The sequence below is a fragment of the Dreissena polymorpha genome, chromosome 10 (assembly GCF_020536995.1).
Source record: "Dreissena polymorpha isolate Duluth1 chromosome 10, UMN_Dpol_1.0, whole genome shotgun sequence".
NCBI lineage: Eukaryota > Metazoa > Mollusca > Bivalvia > Myida > Dreissenidae > Dreissena > Dreissena polymorpha.
The window spans coordinates 39,600,408-39,624,989 of NC_068364.1; the positions used below are offsets into that span (position 1 = coordinate 39,600,408).

A 24,582-nucleotide genomic window follows, 5' to 3' on the forward strand; every position below is an offset into this window, starting at 1 on the left:
TATTTACTGAAACCCCATGACGTACACATCAATATCATTTTCTAAGTAAGTAAATGTAGTCACTGACATAGTCAGTGCTTGCTGACATAATTACTGTCATGGAATTATTTAAAATAATCTCTAAAACCAATACCAACTGCTAAACAGTAAAAAATAAGTCAAGACACCACTTAGCAAAGGATGGGCATTATTGTTGAGTAGGTTTCATTTACATAGGGTGAAAGTTTAATGTATATTATTTGAAAACATAACTATCTGCAATATGCAAAAGTAACTTAACAATTTAACATTTAAGCGAATATGTAAAAATCATTATAGAATATGAAAATTCCTTATAATTATTTATAAAAAAAAAAAGTTATATCCACCATTCTATTACCTGTCAACGGGTATGATTTATTCTCATACAGCTTGATAAGCAGGTCTCCACTCATTGAATACTTGTAAAGTGCAGTACCAGAAGTGAGATACAGGTATTGCAGATTGTGAGCAATACCATAACATGGATGTTTAAACCGTAACTTCCTGCCCTTAACCAGCCTCCCGTCATTCACAGAGACAAACTGAACCTCATTTTTCTGATCGACATCCACAGCAACAGCTACTTCACTTGAGGTGATACGACACATGTCAAATTGATAAGCATTTAAATCACAATGTCCCACAACCTGGTATTGATGATCAAGTAGCTTAACTCTTTTATTAGTATAATCTGCAACAAGGATCTGATCATTTGAGAGAACACAGATGGCTCTTATATCAAATCTATTCTTTACATCACTTGCTATGCTCACATCATACTCTGACTTTCCTTGCACAGCCAATACCTTGTTCGGGGCACCAGGCAGAGGCACAGCCTGAGTACATGTACATACCACAATCCTCCCCAGACCTGACAATTTAGACAAGTGCTGTTGAAAATCACTGTCAACATGGAATGTCAGTGAACTTTCTACCTGAACTAAGTTCTCTTTCAGATATGTTTCAGACTGATTAATTTTTTCCAGACATTTTTTACTTGCAATAAACGAGAGTTCTGCTTTACCCTTATCAACAATGTCATGTATTGTGTCTCTGAGTCGTGTCAGTTCATTTTGAAGCTTGCTGCAATTGTCCACATTAGTGTTGACCGAAGCTTTCAGAGTCGTCATCTTATCTTCTAGCTCTTTCAATGTTGTATTTTCAATCTCGTCTAAAATTGTATTTATTTTCTGGCGTGTTTGACCTATTTCATGTAATTGTTTGTTGTACGAAACCTGCAAAGACTGCATATTGGTGTCCCAATAATTCTGAAGTTTTTTTAGTTCTACAAGAACAGTTTGAATCTTTCTTGATAGTTGCTGCAAGTCTGGCAAAGGTCCTTTCACTGACTCAGATATAAGCACTACTTTAGCACATTGTCTGAAATGAAACCATACATCAATATTTTTATGTGGTCTAAATGAGCATGAAATAAAAATATGTAAACACTTTATCAGATCTATCCTGTTTTCAAAATGCTCTTTTCAGGGATAATAGTGTTACCTATGGAATGTAATAATTTAGTTTCAATTTATAATTTCAATAAACACTTTGCCAAAATTGATCTAAATAATGATAGATTGAATGGTCTTTTTATGAAAACAAATGAACCTTGCTCTGTCAAAAAGGGGTTTAATGCATGTGCCTAAAGTGTTGTTCCAAATATTTTCGGTCTAAATTTGATTTTGGCTAAAAAGAGACTTTCTTGAAAAAAATAGCACAAAAGCGAAATGTGTAGTCCCTGATTCTCTGCACAGGCTAATCAGGGACGACACTTTATGCACAAGCATTAAACCCCTTTTTCACACAACATTGACCAATTATATTTGAAAGCATATACATGTCTTAATTACCTGTGATTGAGGAAAGCACAATTAGTGCAGCACAGCTGATTGTGGTCATTACAAAACATCTCTAGCCGTTTGTCTTCATGAAGGTCACATTTCTGAATGAAATCCTCCACTTCCTTGGACACTGGCCACTTACTTGTGTCTCCCCTTCCATATGTCACATGTTTTCCAAACAACTGACCATGCAAGTTAATACATTTTGCACAATAAAATTTTAGACAGTTATCGCAGTAAAACTCGGCCCACTGGTCAATTTTGTGCTCTTGACACGGTGAACAACAAAAGTCTGTAAATGAATCAGAGCCTTTACCCACAGTTGACTGAGAAAACAATGCCATCTTAATCCCTTTATTATAAATATTCTTAAGAAATCTGTGCCCATTAAATTACACCCCTTCAACTGGTGGCTTAAATCATCTAATCTATTACTTTGGACGGTACTGTTGAATGATACACATTTGTGTTATCAGTACTTGAACTCATGTACCAGTACGCATTATCAAATCATATGAGTAGGACGTTATCATACAACAAAGCCTGTACGATCATTCAGAAACCTGCAGTCAAACTTCAAGCACTTTAAAGCATTTTAAGGTAAAAAAGTGAAATTCAAGCAATATTTGTAGAACAACTCTTGTTTTTTAAATGTATGTAAGGTATACAATAAACAATTATAATGTTCATAAAATATATATTTGAAAAGACATATGCTAAAATTATATCAGTTAACAGTTTAACTAGAGTAGAGACGTCTTAATTTTCCATTCACATAATTAAACTGATATTTACATTGAAACAGTTTTCAACAGAACCACTAGGTATATGATACGCCCAATACTGTTTTTCTTTTTCAACCTGACCACTTATATGAAAGCACGTTGGGTATCTCCTAACGTTGATGGGAGCAATCTTTTACAATAAATTTAGCTGAAAGCTAGCACAAAAAATACACTTTTAACAGTGAGAATTTAACTTACAGGGGATATACTGATGCATGACCGATCCTGAAAATATAACACGGTCGAAAAAAAAAAGTAAATGGATATTACAACTCTATGTGAACTGTATAACTCAATTAAAGGATCCACTTTTGATTTAAATATGCTTCTACATGTTGCTGCAATTACTACCACTGTGTTTGTCAAACATGCATCAAACTTGGCTAGACGAAGCATATATTGTTTACCAATAGCAAACATGAAACTTCAGTAAATCAAAGTACAATTGATGAACTAGGCTGTATTTTTCCTAATTTTCGTCTTTTGCAGACATCATGCTGTGGGTGGCACAATGTGTTCATTTTTAATCTTAAAGGATTTTTTTTCAAAGATATATAGAGTACAAAACTTCAAAGAAAACATAAATAATCATGTGACTCCTGTTGCTCATCAAAGAAGAGAATGTTTCTATTGTTTAGTAGGAAAAGTAATGCCTTTATTTTTCTGATCAACTGTGTTTTGTGCCGATTGTCTCCTGGAAGCTATGCTTTTCAACTAACCCAAACCATTTATGAAATAATCAAAGATATTATTGGAGCAAATGTTCTAACCACGTTTCAGGAAGATTGGAAAATAAATATGACGTCTAGAGTGTAAACAAGAATTTACTAAAGCAATATAAGGAAAACTGCCCCGTCAACTGGTGGCCATGTTTTTCAACGGATCGAAACGATTTTGAACTTAGCTAAGATATCATGAGAACAAAATTTTCTGACACAGTTGCATGTTGATTCGACTAAAAATGTGACTTCGTGCATGTTATCAAGAAGTAATGAAAATTGCACTTTATGTGACTTATAGAGAGTTAACAAGCTATTCTTCAATTTGACTTAGTTTTTTACCTTAAATAACACAGTTTTGAACTCAGCCAAGATATCATTGGGACAAATCTTGTGATCAAGTTACATGAAAATCGGCAATAAATGTGTCCTCTAGAGTGTAAAGTAGATAAATGTTGATGATAGAAAACTCACAATGGACAAAAGGTGATCACATTGTGCTCAGGTGAGCTTAAACGCTAAATAAAGAACAAACCATCTTCTTGAACTCTAAGATTAACATGTTTGACTAAAGCGACGGATCGGTAGTTTTGTGCTTATCAATTTCGACCCCTAAACCCCTACTGAAAGTAGTGTCATAAACAAACTACAAAAGCCATTTTCTGGGGAAAAAATGGGACTTAATGCATGTTTGTAAATGGTCATTCCTGATTAGCCTGTGTGGAAGACACTTTCTTCATAAACAGGATTTTTGTTTAAAAAAATACTTTAAATTAAAAAAATCCATAAAGGCTGAGAGTGTCGTCCCTGATTCGCCTGTGCGGACTGCACATGCTACTCTACTCTGGAACAACACTTTATGCTCATGCATTTAGCCCTGTTTTCACACAGCGCGGCCCAAAAGTACTTGGACCTGGTTACCTTCTGCAGTTCCACGTCCACCACTTCAGATCCCTGGGTCATCTGCTCCAACCTGCGTTGTTGATCATGGTCAGTGACTGACCAGTACCACCTGAAACAACACAGAAGTTTAGTGACTGACCAGTACCACCTGAAACAACACAGAAGTTAAGCGACTGACCAGTACCACCTGAAACAGCACAGAAGTTTAGTGACTGACCAGTACCACCTGAAACAGCACACAAGTTTAGTGACTGACCAGTACCACCTGAAACAGCACATATGTTCAGGGGCTGACCTGTACCACCTGAAACAGCACAGAAGTTTAGTGACTGACCAGTACCACCTGAAACAGCGCATATGTTTAGGGACTGACCAGTACCACCTGAAACAGCACAGAAGTTTAGTGACTGACCAGTACCACCTGAAACAGCGCATATGTTTAGGGACTGACCAGTACCACCTGAAACAGCACAGAGGTTTAGTGCCTGACCAGTACCGACGGAATCAGCACAGATAGTGAGCCTAATACTACAGCCTGCGCTTGTTGATCAGGGTCAGCGAATGACCAGTACCCCCCTGAAACAGTACAGATATTGAGCCTAATACTCCAACCTGTGCTTGTTGATCAGGGTCAGCGACTGACCAGTACCCCCCTGAAACAGTACAAATATTGAGCCTAATACTCAAGCCTGCGCTTGTTGATCAGGGTCAGCTACTGACCAGTACCCCCTGAAACAGTACAGATATTGAGCCTTATACTCAAGCCTGCGCTTGTTGATCAGGGTCAGCGACTGACCAGTACCCCCCTGAAACAGTACATATATTGAGCCTAATACTCAAGCCTGCTCTTGTTGATCAGGGTCAGCGACTGACAAGTACCCCCTGAAACAGTACAGATATTGAGCCTAATACTCAAGCCTGCTCTTGTTGATCAGGGTCAGCGACTGACCAGTACCCTCTAAAACCGTACAGATATTGAGCCTAATACTCCAACCTGTGCTTGTTGATCAGCGTCAACGACTGACCAGCACCACCTGAAACAGCACAGATGTTCAGCGACTGATCAGTACCCTCTGAAACAGCACAGATGTTGAGCCTAATACTCCAGCATGTGCTTGTTGATTAGCGTAGCGACTGACCAGTACCACCTGAAACAGCACAGATGTTTTGCCGAATATTACAGCAGTATCGATCATGTTTCTAGTGTACTCATTTGTCTGGTTGTTCTCGTCGGTCCATACGTTTAACACGTCCACTTAAAATCACTCTCATGAAGTGTTGGACAGTTAAAGTTTGTCAATATTTGAAGTTTCAATTCATTTTAGTTGTTATTAATGATAACTATGACACGCACTCTCATGATTTTCTGTTAATATTGTTACTCCAGACTAATGATATGACTTTTAAGTGTGTTTTTTCTATCAAATGTGGGGCCTGTAGTGGAACCCATTGCCAATGGAAAAAAGTATACATTTTTCCTAAATAGGACATAACTATGCCAAATTGAAGGTTTCCGAAAAAAGAACTTAATTTGTCTCAACATTAAGTTATGTCCCATCCAGCTTTATAAATTGCAGCTTAGTAAATTAATAATGAAATCAATTTTATTCTAAATTTTTAAGTATATGTTAGTAAAAACAACACAATTGTTCCCAATCCAAAAGGACCCAGCCCCATTCCAAAATGGTGAAAAAAACACTGTTTTATTTTATCTCATTACATATAACTGTTTTGGTGTTTTGAGAGATTACGGAGCGACTGACACACATGCTTATAAGCCACCTTATATGCTTAAGCTTAATCCTATGACTATTTATAGTGCATGTTTCTGTTTTTCCATATCTCAATGTGACATCATACCAAAGGACATCATGGGTGACATCATACCAAAGAAGATCATGTGTGACATCATACCAAATGACATCATTTGTGACATCATACCAAATGAAACATTTGTGACATAATACCAAAGGACATCATTGGTGACCTTATACCAAAGGACAACATTTGTGACATCACACCAAATGACATCATTTGTGACATCATACCAGAGGACAACATTTGTGACATAATACCAAAGGACATCTTTGGTGACATTATACCAAAGGACAACATTTGTGATATCACACCAAATGACATCGTTTGTGACATCATACCAAAGGACAACATTTGTGACATAATACCGAAGGACATCATTGGTGATATCATACCAAAGGACAACATTTGTGACATCATATCAAAGGACAACATTTGTGACATAATACCAAAGGACATAATATGTGACATCATACAAAAGGACAACATTTGTGACATCATACCAAATGACAAAATTTGTGACATCATACCAAAGGACAACATTTGTGACATCATACCAAAGGACATCATTTGTGACATCATACAAAAGGACAATATTTGTGATACAATACCAAAGGACATCATTGGTGACATTATACCAAAGGACAACATTTGTGACATCACAACAAATGACATGGTTTTTGAGATCATACCAAAGGATAACATTTGTGACATAATACTAAAGGACATCATATGTGACATCATACCAAAGGACAACATGTGTGACATCATACCAAACGACAGCATTTGTGACATAATACCAAAGGATATCATATGTGACATCATACCAAAGGACAACATTTGTGACATCAAACCAAAGGACAACATTTGTGACATCACACCAAATGACATCATTTGTGACATAATACCAAAGGACATCATATGTGACATCCTACCAAAAGGACATCATGCGTGACACAATACAAAAGGACATCATCCGGAAGTGCTCCAGCTGTGATTTGAAAAGGGCAGGGTGGGTGGCTAATTTGTCAAAAGGGCATTTTCGACGCGCAGTATTTTGTCAAAATGGCACTTTTGAGCGCGCAATGGTATCTGGAATGCTCCCTGTTGCATATTACTTTTAATGTTAATTATTATTGTTATAATATATTATTACCATTATTATTAAACCATGCAAATAAAATGTCTACAATGAAGAATAAATTTATTTCAATGTAAAAAAGTGATTGATAAATTATCATAAGTTAACACAAAAAATAATAATTTTTCAATAAATACAAGGGCAGGACGGGATCTCGGAAGGGAAGGGCGGGGCTTCAGAGTGGCAGGGTGGGGCGCTCTTCCATTTAAACCCAACTGGAGCACTGCTCCAGACTTATGATATGATAATTTAAATCTCATTACACATAACTGTGTGTGTGTGTTTGAAGGTGTGCGGACTGATAGATACACATGCCTATACGCCACCTGAAATGCTTAAGCTTTATCATATAACTATTGATTTTGTTTGTTTCTGTTTTTCCAAAATTGATACCAAAGAACATCCTTTTTGATTAAATAAAGCATCGTTCAACATAGGTAACACGAGACATTTGTTTTCATTTCTGACACAGTTGCACTATTTATGAGCATTAAATAATAGAAGTTAGACAATATTTGGTGAATGGTGGATAAGAAATAAGTTAATCATGTCCTGCACTTATCAATACAGTGTTATCAAAGCCTCATACTGGTCTGTTTCTAGGCCTCACATGACTTCATGTTTATCCATACCACCTTAAATGCTCTGATAAAATAGTACATACATGAAATAACAACCCAGTTGTGCAAAAATCTTGATAATGATTTATCATAAAAATTAGATCGTGACAACCAAGGTTAATGTTCAACAAACGGAGATTACTATTACAAATGTAACTAGATTTGGTTTGAAAAAGACTATCTGGTAATTTGATAGACTACAATTATTAATGGTCAAGGCACAAGAAAACCGTGATAATCTTCTAATACACATATACACAATTCAGATAAGACCTGAGTGTGTTTGGTGGACCTCACTTATGATTGACATTCCAGATAAATATTATACTTGGTTATATGCATAACCCCTACACATTCATTTGAGCCTCGCTGTGGAAAAACGGGGCTTAATGCATGTGCATAGAAAGTTGTGAAAGATTAGCTTGTGCGGTACCCACAGGCTAATAAGGGACTACACTTTCCACCTAGACTTCCTTTCACCGAGAAATTCCATAAAAGTGGAAAGTGTTTACCTGATTAACCCGTGTGGACTGCACAGGCTTATCAGGGATGACACGTTACATACATGCAATAAACCCTGTTTTCCAGCGTAAGGCTCATTTTCATTATTCAAAAAAGGAATAATCTTACCTTTCAGACTCACATGCAGGGTTTCACCATCGAGATATCCATTGCTTTCATCACACGCATTATTTTCTGGAGTAGCATTATCAATGATCACACCATGTGTCAAAGTTGTGGTCGCCATGCTAGTTCTAAGGGCTGCTGCGTTACCGATAGTGTTTTCTTGTTTACACTCACTTGTTGCTTGGTTACCATCAATGGTAACTTGGTAACCAGCATTGGTTGCATGGTTACTCTCCCTTATTGATTGGTAACGATTTATTTGATTACCTTCAGTTGTTGTGTGGTTACCATGGTAACCATAACTGGTCATTTGGTTACCGTAAGTGGTTGTAGGGTTGCAGATTTTTTCATACTGTAATTTTGATACAATGTCCGATAAGGAGGAGCTGGTGTTACCCTCTGCAACAGAAAAGATCATTTGATTGACAATGCCGTGGATAAGGTTTACACTAAAAATATGCTATTACAAACCAAGTGTTAAAAATCGCACACTTAGTTTAGAAAACGTGTTGTTACAAATAATGTCGAATCACTGTTATACAAATATTTATCAGAAAGACACAATAACTTGAACATACTATTTTCTATTTAATTGTATCCGCATGTGTAAGTTAATTTGTACATTTTTTCCCATAATCTTTATCCATAATATACAACGTTTATACTTTAAAAAAGGGCGTAATTGTATATATATATTCAACAATAATATTTAAACAAACACTTAAAAGCCATTACAAGATTAAAAATGCCAGACGATTGTACACCATGGTATGGTTAGCAAATGTATGTTAAATACGCTCGTAGCACTGCCCAAACCTCCACATTCACGATGATATCATGCAAAACAAAGAAAGGTTGCCGCTCTTTAAATACGTGTGAAAATATCAGTAGGCAATCCATATAATCTTAATTGTTCAACATGTATTGAATTTTCACCACGCTGTTGAAATCTTTTGCTTAATTGCATTTTCGGTATAACGACGATTTGTATCATTACATCGTTGTTATATACAGTACAAACAACAGGAGCAAATAAATTTTTTTGCTACTGTCATTTTTATACATGTTATAAGCGATGCATATAATCATTTTTATTTTAGCTCTATAGCATAGAAAGGTTAAGTCTTATTATAAATGCTATCAAGTCCCTTTCCTGGGACTAGAACCAGTACGTGGTGTCTATGGGGTAATCTAAAGAACACTCCCACAGTGGGGATCAAACCCGTGACCTCCCGGTCCTTAGGCGGACACATTATCCACTACACCACGGCGACGTCAAATTGCTATTCAGTGTATTCCTGTGTAGTACTCATCTTAAAACATCACAGGGTCATGGTAAAATAAAAGTACCATGGTTTAAAAAACACAAAACCATAAAGAAAGGAATACAACGTCAAGTTGGCTAGAGAAAATATGGAGAAATTGCCAAGAATGCAGCATTTAGGATTTACAATTAAACACATTGAGAACACACACATTGAGAGTACATCTGATTTTGCTTTAACAAGTCTCGTGTACTAGTTTCAGAGAAGGCAATTGTTTTTAAGGTTTTAAGATTATTTTTAATTTTACAGTTTTGTAAATAAATGCATCTGAACTATTTTAAATATAAAAATATTTGAACAAAACCTCTTTAACGCAATTTAATTCCACCAGCTCATACTAGATTATACAAACGACAAGCCAGCCAACATAATATTTGAAGCTATACATTGCCATATTACATGAAAGGGAGAAGGGGAGGCACATTGCAGATATGGACAACAAATTGAGCCTCATTCTTGGAAAACTGGGCTTAACGCATGTGCATAAAGTGTCATCCCAGATTAGCCTGTGCAGTGTGAAATTTTTCTACCAACACAGGCATTTAATTTAGAAGAGACCTCTTTTTAACACAAAATTAACAAAATCGCAGTGTGGTCCCTGATTAGCCTCTGCAACGAACATTTTAAATACGCACGCGCATTAAGCCCAGTTTTCCCAGAACGAGGTTGAATGGTAGGCCCATATTGTACCTGATATGGTGATTATGTCCTTGTCCTGTATGTACTCAATCTCCACGAGCTCCACGTCAACTTCCGTGTTCTACACCATGAAATTTTTCCTACCCACTCATTACGACATCGCAATGGCAGAATTATTTGACAAATGGTCCTCATGGTTTTTGACAAATGGTCCTCATGGTTTTCCGCAAACTTGCCTCTGTCAACCTCTTCAATGACTACTGAATGGCTATTGGGAATATCACTTCCTTCTACGATTTCTTCAAAGAGCTGGGTGCAATTTTCCGAAATGCTGTAACCAGCCATGAAAGTGTTCTCCCAGATTAGCCTGTGCAACATGCACAGACTTATCTAGGATGACACTTTACACACATCCATTAAGCCCAGTTATCACAGAAAGCTTCTCATGTTTCAGTATTTAGAGGACTGGGGGTTACCTACGGTCAAGTAGGTCGCCATGGCGTTGTGGATATGGTGTCAGTCTAGCGATCAGGAGATCATTAGATCGATTCCCACTGTGGTAACTTCCTATAGATCTCTCCAAAATACATTACTTGCAAGATCTACCCAGCAAATGAATTTGTTTCCATAAGACTTCAGGTTTAAATGCAATTGAGCTAAACGACATAGATTTAAACTACCTGCGGTCGAGATGCAGCTTCCGATGTTTCTCAAGGTCAAGCGGCTCTCTGAAGGTCAGATTGCACGTGTTACATTTTAACATGGAGGTGGCGGCCTTATTGTTGGTCACACGGTGTCGGTACAACTCTGAGTGAACTTGGCTTGACAGGTGTAACACTGGTGGCTGCGCTGTGAAATACAAAGCTGCACTGTGATAAACAAGGCTGCACTGTGAAATACAAGGCTGCATTGTAGAATACAAGCATGCACTGTGAAATACAAGGCTCTGCTGTGAAGTTTAATGCTGTACTGTGAAATACAATCAAAATCACAGTTGGGAATATATCAAATTGTACCGTCTTTTTATAAGGTATAGCAAAGAAATTCTGTTAAATTGTGTTTGGCATTTCATTGCAGATGTAAAACTGGTGGCTTCCATGTGAAATATGATCACCAAGGTCACAAGTGTGAAGATATGAGCCCACTCTGGAAAAACAGTGTTAAATGTATGTGCTTAAAATGTCGTCTCAGATTAGTATGTGCATTCCGCACAGGCTTATGAGGGACCCCACTTTCCCCCCAATATTCTTACCAAGTGTCATGGAGATTGGACTAAAAATGTGACTTCTATAGTGTAAATAAGATTTACAATAGCCAAATAGGGTAAACTTCTCCGCCGAAAGAGAGCGTTTTTTTAACAAACCACAACCATTTTCGATCTCAGCTGAGATATCATTAGAACAAATATTCTTACAAAGTTAAAAAAGGGGACTTCTGGAGTGTTACCAGGGTTTACTATAGCTTAATAGAGAAAACTGCCCTGCTCCCTTGTGGCCTTGTTTTTCAACAGACCAGAACCATTTTCACACTTAGCGCAGATATCGTAAGAACAAATGTTCTGACCAAGTTTCATAAAGATTGGACTATAAATGTGACTTTTGGAGTGTTTTTGACCTAACGTGAGCCATTTCATAAATACCAGACAATAAATATGGCCTCAACAGTGTTAACAAGGTAAATGTTGACGTTGCACGACACACTTTTCACAACAGACACAAGGTGATCATAAAAGCTTACCATGAGCACATTTTGCTCAGCTGAGCTAAAAAAATACTAAGCTATATTGAATTATTGATACATAAACAGTTCACTCTGAGTCTGTATTATCTGCTATTTGTTATTTGCACTCACCATGCATATTCACACAAGAGGGCCCAGATGGCCCTGAATCTCTCACCTATTGTAGAAGACTTGAACTTCTGATATGGTTTTAGACCCCACTTGTCCCAGAGTTAGACATAGCCTTGATTTTGTCAATATAAACATTCTGACCAAGCTTGATCAAGACAGAGTAATAAATGTTGCTTCTAGAATGGTAATATTGGTCTTCTAAGATTTGACTTGGTGACCTAATTTTTGGAAGCACATGAACCTTTTTCAAACTCAGCCTAGATATTTTCTTGATAATCATTTTGATCAAGTTTTATTAAGATTGAGTCATGAATGTTGCCTTTAGAGATTTTTCTAAAATTGAACATGTGGATTTTTTGTTTCACATATGACCCACATTTAACTTTGACTAGATATTGTCAAGATAAACATTCTTTTCATCAAGTTTGAGTTATCCTAGTTACAATCTTTGATTTTACGTAGTGACCTTCTTTTGGACACACATGACCCATATTGGAAATCGGCCTTGAAATTGTCAAGATTAGCATTCTGACCAAGTTTAATTGAGATTGAGTCATATATTTAGCCAAAAGAGTGCTTACAAGATTTTTCCAAGATTTTACCTAGTTATTCAGCATACGTAACCTTATCATGTAAAATTGTGATATGTAAATACATATGGCACAATTAATTGAATATTAAATAGACTGTTAGCCAATGGGATATTTGAAGGAGTGTAGTGTTATGAAAACCCATTTTCCATTATTTTGTTGTTTACTAAAATTAAAGACCGTGATTCAACAAATACTACAATTGATTTAAAATGATCATATGATACCATGAGACATTTCAGACTTGTTTATAGAATAAACAGTTTGGTGTCAGATGATGGTAATAAACAATTACATCTGACAGTAGTAAAGAAATTCCAGTTCATTGGTAATTAAATATATCCATTTAAGGGCTGTGGAAACATTACCAAACCAACAATATACATCACTCATTTGATCAATTTTTATATGAAATTTAGCTTAATTTGATAAATGCATGAATGCTTATCTCCGTGTTTGTCATGTGTATTTTATTAAAAACGTTTGATAATATGTGCAGTTCAAACAGCTCTAGCAGTAAATTAGTAATAAGAAAGCACAACTGTTAAATGCATATACAAGTCATTTAACCATATTGTAAATTTGCTACTTAAAAATAAAAAATAGTGTCTCCTATACACAAAGAAGTAAGCACTGCTTTGCAATAGTCTGATGACTGTTAATGTGAAATTCAAATACTGATTTTAATATTCAATGCGATTGCTAGAAAACAATACGGTAAATGTGAACTTTAATATAACTTAATTTCGTAAAACTTAGTGAAAGGTAAAGGATAAATAACATGTTTAAAATACTTCAATACACGTATAATTGTCACAAACAAAAAATAAATCTAAAAACAATGATGGAAGAAATCCGTACAAAACATTAATTGTTACTATATGATACTAAATATTTATTTGAAAAGAACTCATCTTTACAGTTAATGAATAAAATGAAAAAGCAAAACTCCTAAATTGCATCCTACAATTCATTTTACTTTGCATAACAATTATTGTAGAGAATCACAAATGACAACAAGTAAGTCATACATGTACATGTCATTTGCAAGGTTTAAGTCAAGATTAACACAATACAGTGAAATGACAATTCAAATGATAAATAATCATAAGAGCAATACAATACAATACAAAACAATACAATTGCTGACTCTGGTGAGATCATGCATTCAAGGTTTGGGGAAACAATAAATCATCCAGAGAAAAAAAATGCAATTAAACATTACACTTATTAAGAAATCCTTGATGCCAAACACGTTATTATGAAAGCACATGTATTATGTATAATTATGTAAACCCATTAATGATCTGATATTAATTGGCAACAAAATAAAAAATCAAGGTTTATTATGTGATGCAACATAACTGTTAATACAAGTCTGGTGTTGCCAAGCATTCATGTTGACAGTACATGTTCCAAAGTGTTTGCACTGAATCTTGTGAAACAATTCTCTTTAACTTTAACAACAAGGCTATTCGCATATTGGAAACCAAAACGGAAACTGATCAGCACATACTGTTGTTGACCTACAATAATGGATGCTGAGCTCCTATTGTAGAAGACTGACTGTGGGCGATTAAGTCCATCACATATGGAAGCAAGAGTTGCCAGCTTCTTCCTGCCTTCACCATCCAGCTGTAGGACAGTGCGGGAGTAACGTCCACAGACCAGAACCTGTCCCTGAGCAGTCACATGTATACCATCTGGGCATTTCATGTCTAGGTCAGTAAAGGTGTGGATAACTGTTTCATCTCTGGCCAGGGTTAGGACATTGTGCTCGTCATAATTGGTGACAAATATCTTATCACTTGACAGACTCACTGCACACTTTTTTACAGTAAAAGAGATTGGAATCAATGTGGTAAATTCTCTACATAATCATTATGTTCATAAAGACATATATGTAGTTTAATCTTATTCCCACCAGCTATCTTTTTTACTTAACACATATTTTTTTTTTACAATGAAACATGTACCAGTAGGAATTACTGATTATTTGCTGAAACCCCATGGCAAACACATCAATTACATTCTCTCAGTAAAAACATGTACTCACTGACATAGTCAGATCATTCTGACATGATTACTATAAGTGAATTATTTAACACCAATAACAACTATTTAACAGTAAGAAAATAAGCCAAGGCAACACTTGGCAAAGGAAAGACATTATTGTTGAGTCAATTATTTCTGGTGCAAGTATTAAGTCTATCATTTAAAAACATTATATCTGCAATACGCAGATTTAAATAAACTATTGACTTTGAAATGAATATGTATAAAGCATAATATTCCTTATAGTTATCCCAAAGATACCCATACTTTTTATGTTTTCCGGTGGTTTATAGAGAAATACCAGTGAATTAAAACGGATAATTTCACTGTTTCAAAAAGTGAAAATTAACAGTAAAAATGATCGATTATTTTCACTGTTTACTGTGAAATGACGTCATTTTTTTTTACGAAATATATCTCGCTACCAATATCAATTTACAAATGAATTGTTTTAAAAGGATGGAAATCATAATTTAAAGCAATAAACAACTAAAATTCATATTGTTATGAAATACTGGACAGGGCATGGAAATAACTGTGCCATGTATTTATTTTTGTGTCTTAAAATCAAATAAGTTAAAACGATATAAACTTAATTGATTGTTGTTTTTGATGGTATGTAAGATCTTTGTGTATTCATGTTTGATTTAATTTTAGTGCTATCTAACCTATTTCCCCGCGTAAATACCGTACGTAATAATAAATAACGGATACTGGTGTTGCTTGTGTTATTACTTCGGTTCAAATGTATAGATTTTCGTCATTATTATAAATAATTGTTAAATTAAGTAAAGTCAAATGCTATTGTCTATTCAATAATTAATCTGATATATTAATACGGTGTTTACACGCGAATGATTGGACTAATGTTTACATTGAAACATTTTCCAACATAACCACTTAGTATATGATAGACCAAATACTGACATGAAAATGATTTCAATGTGACTGCTCATATGAAAGCAATAAGGGTCTTAGGTCGATGGGGAACAATTTACAATCTTATACAATGAAGTTAGCTTAAAGCTCGAATAAACTATGTTTTCAAAACTATTAATATTGAGAATTTAATGTTCAGAGGTTCTACTGAGCCAACATTGCTGATCCTGAAAATATAGCACGGTCAAAAAAATGTAAATGTTATAATGGGTAGTACACCTCTATGAGGACCATGTAACGCAATTAGGAAAGATATTTTCATCATGTTTAAGATCAACTTTTAAATATGCTCCTTCATATTGATGCAATTATTTAATTATTTATCACAGTATGTGTCAAACATTAATCAAACTCGTTTAAATGATGCAAATATTGTTTAACAATAGCAAACATTCTCATGAATTTGCAGTACATCAAAGTATAATGGTAGAAAAATGCTGTATTTTGAAGAGATAATGCAGTGGTTGGCGCAATTCATTCATTTTTAATATTAAATATTTGTTTCCAAGATATATGAAGTACAAGTTTATAAAGACAAAATAAACAATCCTGCGACTACTGTCGCTAATCACAGAAAATAAAAGAGCATGTTTACAATCATTAGTTGTTAAAGTAATGCCTTTATTTTTCAGATCAATTGTATTTTGTGTGTGCAGATGTCCAGCATACCAGTAGTATACATTTGGATATTTCCGTCTACAGTTTTGCATGCAGCAAGAGATCGAATTTGCTAGCGGGCAAACACGAACATCGTCCAAGGATAAAATGGGTGGTTCAATAACTGGCGATACTGGCAAAAACAGGATTTGTCAGTTTTCATTCCAAACCCATTCTGTTTTATACATGGTTTGCCATATATCCCGTTAAACAAAATTAATTCATATCGATGTTGGAAATGGCATAGGATGTTCAGAATCTGGTTTTCCTGGTTTTCAAGCATGTTTGAGCCGAATTCGAGCACTTTCTAAGCATTGTGTATTGTTATGATTGATAATGAGCATTTGTTAGCACCTCTGATTGTTTTCAAATAAACCTTCATTTCAAGCACTTTTCAAGTTCAGTGTCAACCCTTTCTGTAACCCCATCAGAACTTTTAGCATAAGTCCGTTTAAAATGTCTCAAGAACACAAACCAGTTGTTCCTCTTCCAGATGAAGAAGTACAGCTATAAGATGATGAGCAACAATAAGCTGAAAACAATATATGAGAAAAAATGCATAACAGTAATTACTTGTTTTCTGGTGTTAAAACTTAATGATCTTTTTTCTATTCTTTTCTTGCGAAATGTTTTATTGTGTGTGTTTGATTACTGTTGTAAGGTATGTACGTTATTAAACAAGAAGGCCATGTTCCCTAAGGTTCTCACCTGATACCCAAAGGAATTGAACTACCTTGAAAAGGTGAAGTTCAAAATAACAAGTGTTCCGCGGTCGGAGACATATGCCTTTCCAAACAGGGCTTTGAACTAGTGACCACAATTTTAATAGTGGTCATCTACCGTCCAAGCCCAATGCACATGTGTAGTATCAAGCCAATCGTTCAATTTGTTGACAAGTTTTCGATTGGAAAAAAAAATCACACTTATTGTGACAGTAATCTTGACCTGTGACCAGGTGACCAAAATTTTGATAGGGGTTCGGTTTAAACCCCCAATGCTTTGCATTGACCATTCCAAGGCAGTGACCCCAAAGAAGTGAAACTCCAGCTGCTGTAGCAGTATTGCATTCTCATTATATACAATTAGTTGGTCCTTTTTTTAGGCAAATGACACATATGCCAAACAGTACAAAACAGCACAATGCAAAACAACATAAACACATATGAGAATATGATTATTCATTCATGTAAAAGGCGTTGTAAAGAATGATGCAATGGTCACGTGGTTTAACATGTGACCCACGCATGCTTAAATAAAAATTAGTTATGTGCATGAACAGAAATTGAAAAGCCCTATCTTTGTAATGAATTTGGACATTTCTTGACCAATTTTGTCGAACTTTTTTGCAAATCTAACATAAATACAAACACATTTGACTCATAATCACTTTTTTGCGACACGTAACAAAAATGGGAATATATATTAGTAAATAGTGTACAGTATGTGTGACAGATATTCTCACTAGATACTATGTTCTAGCGACATATGATATATGATCACAGAAATACGCAATATCCTACTTTGCTGCAATATCATATGGCATATGTTGATAAGAATTATCGTCATAATATTCTGCAGTGATATGTGACATACGATGACTGAAAGCCTCAACAAGATGCTATGCTGCAATCACATATGACATAATGATTACATAAATCCTTAACACGTTAATACCTTGAAGTATCATCTGATGTATGATGTTATGATTCATCAACAGGACACCATGTTGCAGTGACATATGACATATGATGACAGAAATCCTCAACAGGACACCATGCTGCAGTGACATATGGCATATAAAGACAGGAATCCTCAACACGATACCATGCCGTGTTAAGGATATGCTGAAGTGACATAGTATATACTATGTTGACATAAATCCACAGCAGGACACCATGCTGCAGTGACATATGACATATGATGACAGGAATCCTCAACAAGATACTATGCTGAAGTGACATATGGTGACAGAAATCCTCAACATGATACTTTACTGCTGTGGCATATGATATATGACGTCAGAAATCCTCAACAGGACACCATGATGCAGTCACATATGAGGATATCATGCTGCAGTAAAATATGACATATGATGACAGTAATACTCAACAAGATACTATGCTGCAGTGACAAGACACATGATGTCAGGAACCTTAAATGGGGTACTATACTGTAAAATATATAAAAAGAAATGCTCAAAGGGATACTATTTTGCAGTGTCATACGACAAATTATGTTAGGAATCCTCAAGAGAAGACATGTTTGAAGTTTCAGAGATATATACTTATCGTACTCAAACCTTGCTGCAGTGACAAATGACATATGATGTAAATAACACATGTGCAAATTGTCAAGTGAATACCTGTAGTACAAAAGCAACGATATAAAGATGTTGCATGTTAACCTAAGGCAGAGCATGACTCAGACAAATGGGTAGCAGAATAGCTCAGACTTCTCTGCATATAGTCGAGATACAAATTACATAAACACATGCGTTCCCTATTGTTGTTAAGTTGGTTACTGTGAAATTGTGGATATAGTGTCGTACAAGCCAAACAAACACCAGTAATTTTCAATCCAGGTAATCGAATAAAAAACGTACACTTTTGATGCAATCAATCTTAAATTATGTGTTTAAACTAAGGATGTCTAGAATTATGGATATGGATATATGTATACATGTGATGGACGAATGTCATTTATAAAATAAGGCCTTATGGTTATAAAATTAAGCTGGAATGCGAGTCACTTGAACAAATCATGAGCTCTTGCAAAGTATATCACTCCATAGATAAATACATCTTTTCAAAAAAGTCAAGATATCATTATAACACACGTGTTTTTAAGTCCTAAGCAAGTTACATTTATGAGTACAAAAATGCTCGGCCCAATGGCACCCATGGCTTTCAATGGCCTGGAATTATATCTCACTAAGGCCGAGACATAATTAGAAACAAATGTTCGGACCAAGTTTAATGAAGATTTTGCAATACATTTGGCCTCAAGAAGGTTCTCGAGCTTTTTCATAATTCTACCAAGTGAGCAAAAATAACAACCCGAAGTGACTGTGTTTCTAACTTGGTTAGGATAATCTTAACACTTTGTATGAAGAACGGGCAATAAATGTAACCTATAGGGTGATCACAAGCTTTCCCTTTAAATTGACCTAGTTACAAAAATTTTCATTCCACAAAATTCTGTTTCAAACGCAATAAGAACTGGGACAAATGTTGTCACCAAGTTTAATGAAGTTTAAAATGAGGCCAATAGACTGTATTTAGGTTTTACTTGCAGTACATATCTACCTAGTTTTTTAGCCTTTGTAATCCAGTTTGACACTCAATGAAGTTATCAATATAATGCTGTTCTTACCAAGTTGTATGAAGATAGGGAAATAGATGTAACCTCAAGAGTGTCCACAAGCTTTTCCTTCAATTTGACCGTTCCAACTACATTTTAAACACATGCAATAGTCTCAGCAAATGACATTCAGAGTGTTAACAAGGTTTTAGGAAAATATATTATAAGAAAAACTGCCCTAACCAGAAACAATAGCCGGAAAACATTGTCTAGGGTACCTCTTTCAACCAACTCAGCAAATCAGACTTAAGCAAAAAAATGCCTTTTAATAGGAAAAGAATTTGCAAAAATAACGCCAGAAAAAAATTCTATGTGGCATTACATATGTCCTTAAACAGGGTGGTTAGAATTCTGGAAGAAATTCTTTTTAGTCATATTGTGCCTTGTATGGGGTAAAGGCAATATAAAATTACCATTTCAACGGTCATTTAAGAGTTATATGTCTTAAGACCTCAGAAAATTTCTTGTTTATGCATGTGTATGTAAAATTTCTTGACCCCTTGAATGTGTTTGTCGGATAATGTTAACACTTTGGGCACATGTGAGCCTGTCAGTGCAAGAAGTAAACTCCGTACAGCCAATGTTTAGCAAGCATCGGTACGAATTTTAGTTGAATTATAGTGTTTATGATTACAATTAAAGGTTTTCTGTTCACATCTTAAATCCTCCCTAGGTCATTCGGAATGTTATCAAACTGTTTTGTATTATTTTTTCTAGATATGTGGTAAAGTGCTCTTAGACTAACGGAGATGAAAATCGTTAGTTAGTAAGATTAAAATGAAATGAAACATCTTATAAACACATGTACTGGCCCTTCATTGTACATGTTATAGTACTCGTGACATACCCACCCCATGTAAATCAGAGTATGTAAACATCAAAGTACAAAGACTGTTGTATATGTGCACGTAACTTTGCTGATAAATTCAATCCTATATTTTAGTTATTTTAGTTTAAGACAATCATACCTATGGTAAATGTGGACGATACTCCATAACGTACTATGGATGTTCTAACATTTTACCTCTCTACATGTATTCAAGTAGGTTGATTTTACATGATGAGATTATGCTTATACTTATAGGTGAATTGAATGTAAGATAATTGAAATAGTATCTGACTTTATCTATTGGTTTTCCTATATTAGAACATAGGATGATTAAACCAGTTGTACTTTGTCTTGACGCGTGATATACAGATAAATGTTGCAAAATATTTGTCCAGGAAGCATTTCTCCCAAAGATGATCGTTATTGGATTGGAATTGGTATTGCACGTGTACCAAGAGAAAAGATTATAGTTTGAAGAAATCTAAACAATGAAACACTGACTTTACACTTAAAAAAACATTATATATATGGGCAAGTTTGAAGAAATAAAAAGGTTGTATATGTTAAATAATACTTGCAGCCCCTGTCTGGCATGCCTCACCGCAATTTTGGTCAGAGTTCTCCACTTAATGGCTCTCCTGTCTATTGGGGAACTTCTTTTCAGTCACAAGGGCCTGGAACGGTGAAGGTTGCGCCCACATTGTCATTTGCAATTTGAGCCATGTGTGCAAATAAAAAAAAAGTCATTTCCGAAAATGCTATAATCTCATAAAGATTTTGTTGGAAACGTGTTCCATGTTTATCCCTTACTTGTTTTCTTTTGTTTCCTATTTGTTTCATTGCAGTTTGCAGTTGTAAGCATTTAAACAGTAAGCGAAAACTTGTCTGCACCTGAATATGCGACCACGCGTGACTTTATTGTTATTGAAGTGATATCTGGGTCAATCAATATTGAGCTCGGTTAAACACCTAAGATAACGTTGTTGAATGAAATTTTAGAATTGTTGGAGCTATCGGGTAATAATGCCGGAAAGACACAATATGTATCATGATCTGAATTGGTTCATTCAGTCTATGTATAATTTGAATACGCAGTTTATATTTTTCGGCATAGCTGTTTAACCCAGCTTTTCAGCTTAGCTGACCTTTGTAAGTGACCAATGAATTTGAATGTAAAATTGTTCGCTGGTAGGCCTTAAACTTTTAGAAGTAGAAAACGTGACATATACAAACAGTGTTCACATTTACATTAATATCCTCTTTCTATTTTGGGGGAGTAAAGGGTATGAAAAGGGATACTATCGTGCGTTTAGCAACGATGTTAACTGCGTGTTCAGCATGATACAATTTTATCTCTCATGATAAGGCTTTAGAGATAGAACAGTTTCACACTTTTAACTCTCAACATATACAGTGTTTGTGTGCCCAGATATATTTGGAAGATTTTTTGAGCCAAAGCGTTTGCACTTAAGGGCTGTGTTCTCATATTTATGCCCCTCTTTTTGTTTTGCACATGTCGGTCAGTCCGTCGGTCCGTCGGTCTGTCGGTTCGTCGATCGGTCCACCAGATGGTTTCCGGATGATAACTCAAGAATGCTTACGCCTAGGATCATGCAACTTCATAGGTACATTGATCATGACTGGCAGATGAACGCTATTAATTTTCAGGTCACTAGGTCAAAGGTCAAGGTCACAGTGACTCAAAATAGTAAAATGGATTCCGGATGATAACTCAAGAATGTTTAGGCCTAGGATTATGAAACTTCATAGGTACATTGATCATGATTGGCAGATGATCCCTATTGATTTTCAGGTCACTAGGTGAAAGGTCAAGGTCATAGTGACTCAAAATAGAAACATGGTTTCCGGATGATAACTCAAGAATGCTTACGCCTAGGATCACGAAACTTAATAGATATGACAGATGACCCCTATTGATTTTCAGGCCACTAGGTCAAAGGCCAAGGTCACAGTGACTCAAAATAGTAAAATAGTTTCCGGATGATAACTCAAGAATGCTTAGGCCTAGGATCATGAAACTTCATAGGTACATTGATCACGACTGGCATATGACCCCTATTGATTTTCAGGTCACTAGGTCAAAGGTCAAGGTCACAGTGCCTCAAAATAGTAAAATGGTTTCCAGATGATAACTCAAGAATGTTTACGCCCAGGATCATGAAACTTCATAGGAACATTGATCGTGACTGGCAGATGACCCCTATTGATTTTCAGGGCATTAAGTCAAAGGTCAAGGTCACAATGACTCGAAACAGTAAAATGGTTTCCGGATGATAACTCAAAAATGTTTACGCCTAGGATCATGAAACTTCAAAGGAACATTGATAATGACTGTCAGATGACCCCTATTGATTTTCAGGTCACTAGGTCAAAAGTCAAAGTCAAAGTGACTCAAAATAGTAAAATGGATTCCGGATGATAACTCAAAAATGCTTAAGCCTAGGATCATGAAACTTGACAGGTACATTGATCATGACTGGCAGATGACCCCTATTGACTTTCAGGTCACTAGGTCAAAGGTCAAGGTCACAGTGTCTCAAAATAGTAAAATGGTTTCCGGATGAAACTATGCTTAGGCCTAGGATCATGAAACTTCATAGGTACATTGATCATGACAGGCAGATGACCCCTAATGATTTTCAGGTCACTAGCTCAAAGGTAAGGGGATAGTGACTCAAATTAAGAAAATGGTTTCCGGATGATTACTCAAGAATGTTTACGCCCAAGGATCATGAAACTTCATAGGAACATTGATCATGACTGGCAGATGACCCCTATTGATTTTCAGGTCACTAGGTCAAAGGTCAACAGTTAACAGTGACTCAAAACAGTAAAATGGTTTCCGGATGATAACTCAAGAATGCTTACGCCTAGGATCACGAAATTTCATAGGTTCATTAATCATGACTGGCAGATGACCCCTATTGATTTTCAGGTCACTAGGTCAAGGTCACAGTGACTCGAAATAGTAAAATGGTTTCCGGATGATAACTCAAGAATACTTACACATAAGATCATGAAACTTCATAGGTAAATTGATCATGACTCGCAGATGACCCCTATTGATTTTCAGGTCACTTGGTCAAAGGTCAAGGTCACAGTGACTCGAAACAGTAAAATGGTTTCCTGATGATAACTCAAGAATTATTAGGCCTAGCATCATGAAACTTCACAGGTACATTGATCATGACTGGAACATGACCCATATTGATTTTCAGGTCACTAGGTCAAAGGTCAAGGTCACAGTGACAAAAAACATATTCACTTAATGGCTGCCACTACAAATGACAGCCCATATTGGGGGCATGCATGTTTTACAAACAGCCCTTGTAAGTAATTACTACGATATCGCATTCAGCGCATTCGTATATTTTATATCATAAAAGTATTGTTGTTTAATAACTTAATATACGCTTTGATGAACATATTTTTAATTGTTTTCGAAATAGACCGTTTAACAGGTAAATGTAGAAAGCTTTAAAGGAGCTGTCGTACCAGCAGAGGAATCATTTCCTCACTTAAATGCATTGCATTCCAACCTTCAATGTATCAAGGTCAGCTAACGGTCAGTATCATAAATCAGTATATAAACGCTTTCGCGTTCACTATATGAACTTGAAGTTTATATTGATCAGAAATATATTAAATGACGTTATTCGGCGATATTATTATGTATTGTCATAGATTTCCCACCATATATATTAACTTATTAAGTATGGGCGCGATGATTTTCGATACTATTAAAAATCGAAATAAATAAAAATGTCCGACAAACCACTAAAACATGTTCCAAGAGTGCGCGTATAAATATTTCAAATATATACGGATGATTCTTGTATTG

General features: G+C 35.6%; 2 protein-coding genes across 6 annotated transcripts in view; one reads left to right on the forward strand and one right to left on the reverse strand.

Annotated features, from left to right (window-relative positions):
• LOC127847672 (E3 ubiquitin-protein ligase TRIM33-like) overlaps nt 1-24,582 on the reverse strand; it is a 414,404-nt gene that overhangs the window by 380,321 nt on the left and 9,501 nt on the right. The window contains exons 1-2 of one of the 5 annotated variants that reach the window (XM_052379724.1): nt 1,875-2,319; nt 893-1,401 (exon numbers count right to left, since the gene is read on the reverse strand). The exons of 3 other annotated variants lie outside the window; for them this stretch is intronic. In XM_052379724.1, the coding sequence (XP_052235684.1) occupies nt 893-1,401; nt 1,875-2,209 (844 nt within the window). In that variant the 5' untranslated portion in view covers nt 2,210-2,319. Of the gene's footprint in view, nt 1-379; nt 1,402-1,874; nt 2,320-24,582 lie in introns of those variants that run through there. One more of the 5 variants, XM_052379723.1, reaches the window with a different exon arrangement.
• Nucleotides 1-24,582, forward strand: part of LOC127847679 (uncharacterized) — a 303,197-nt gene that overhangs the window by 80,369 nt on the left and 198,246 nt on the right. The gene's annotated exons all lie outside the window — the stretch shown is intronic.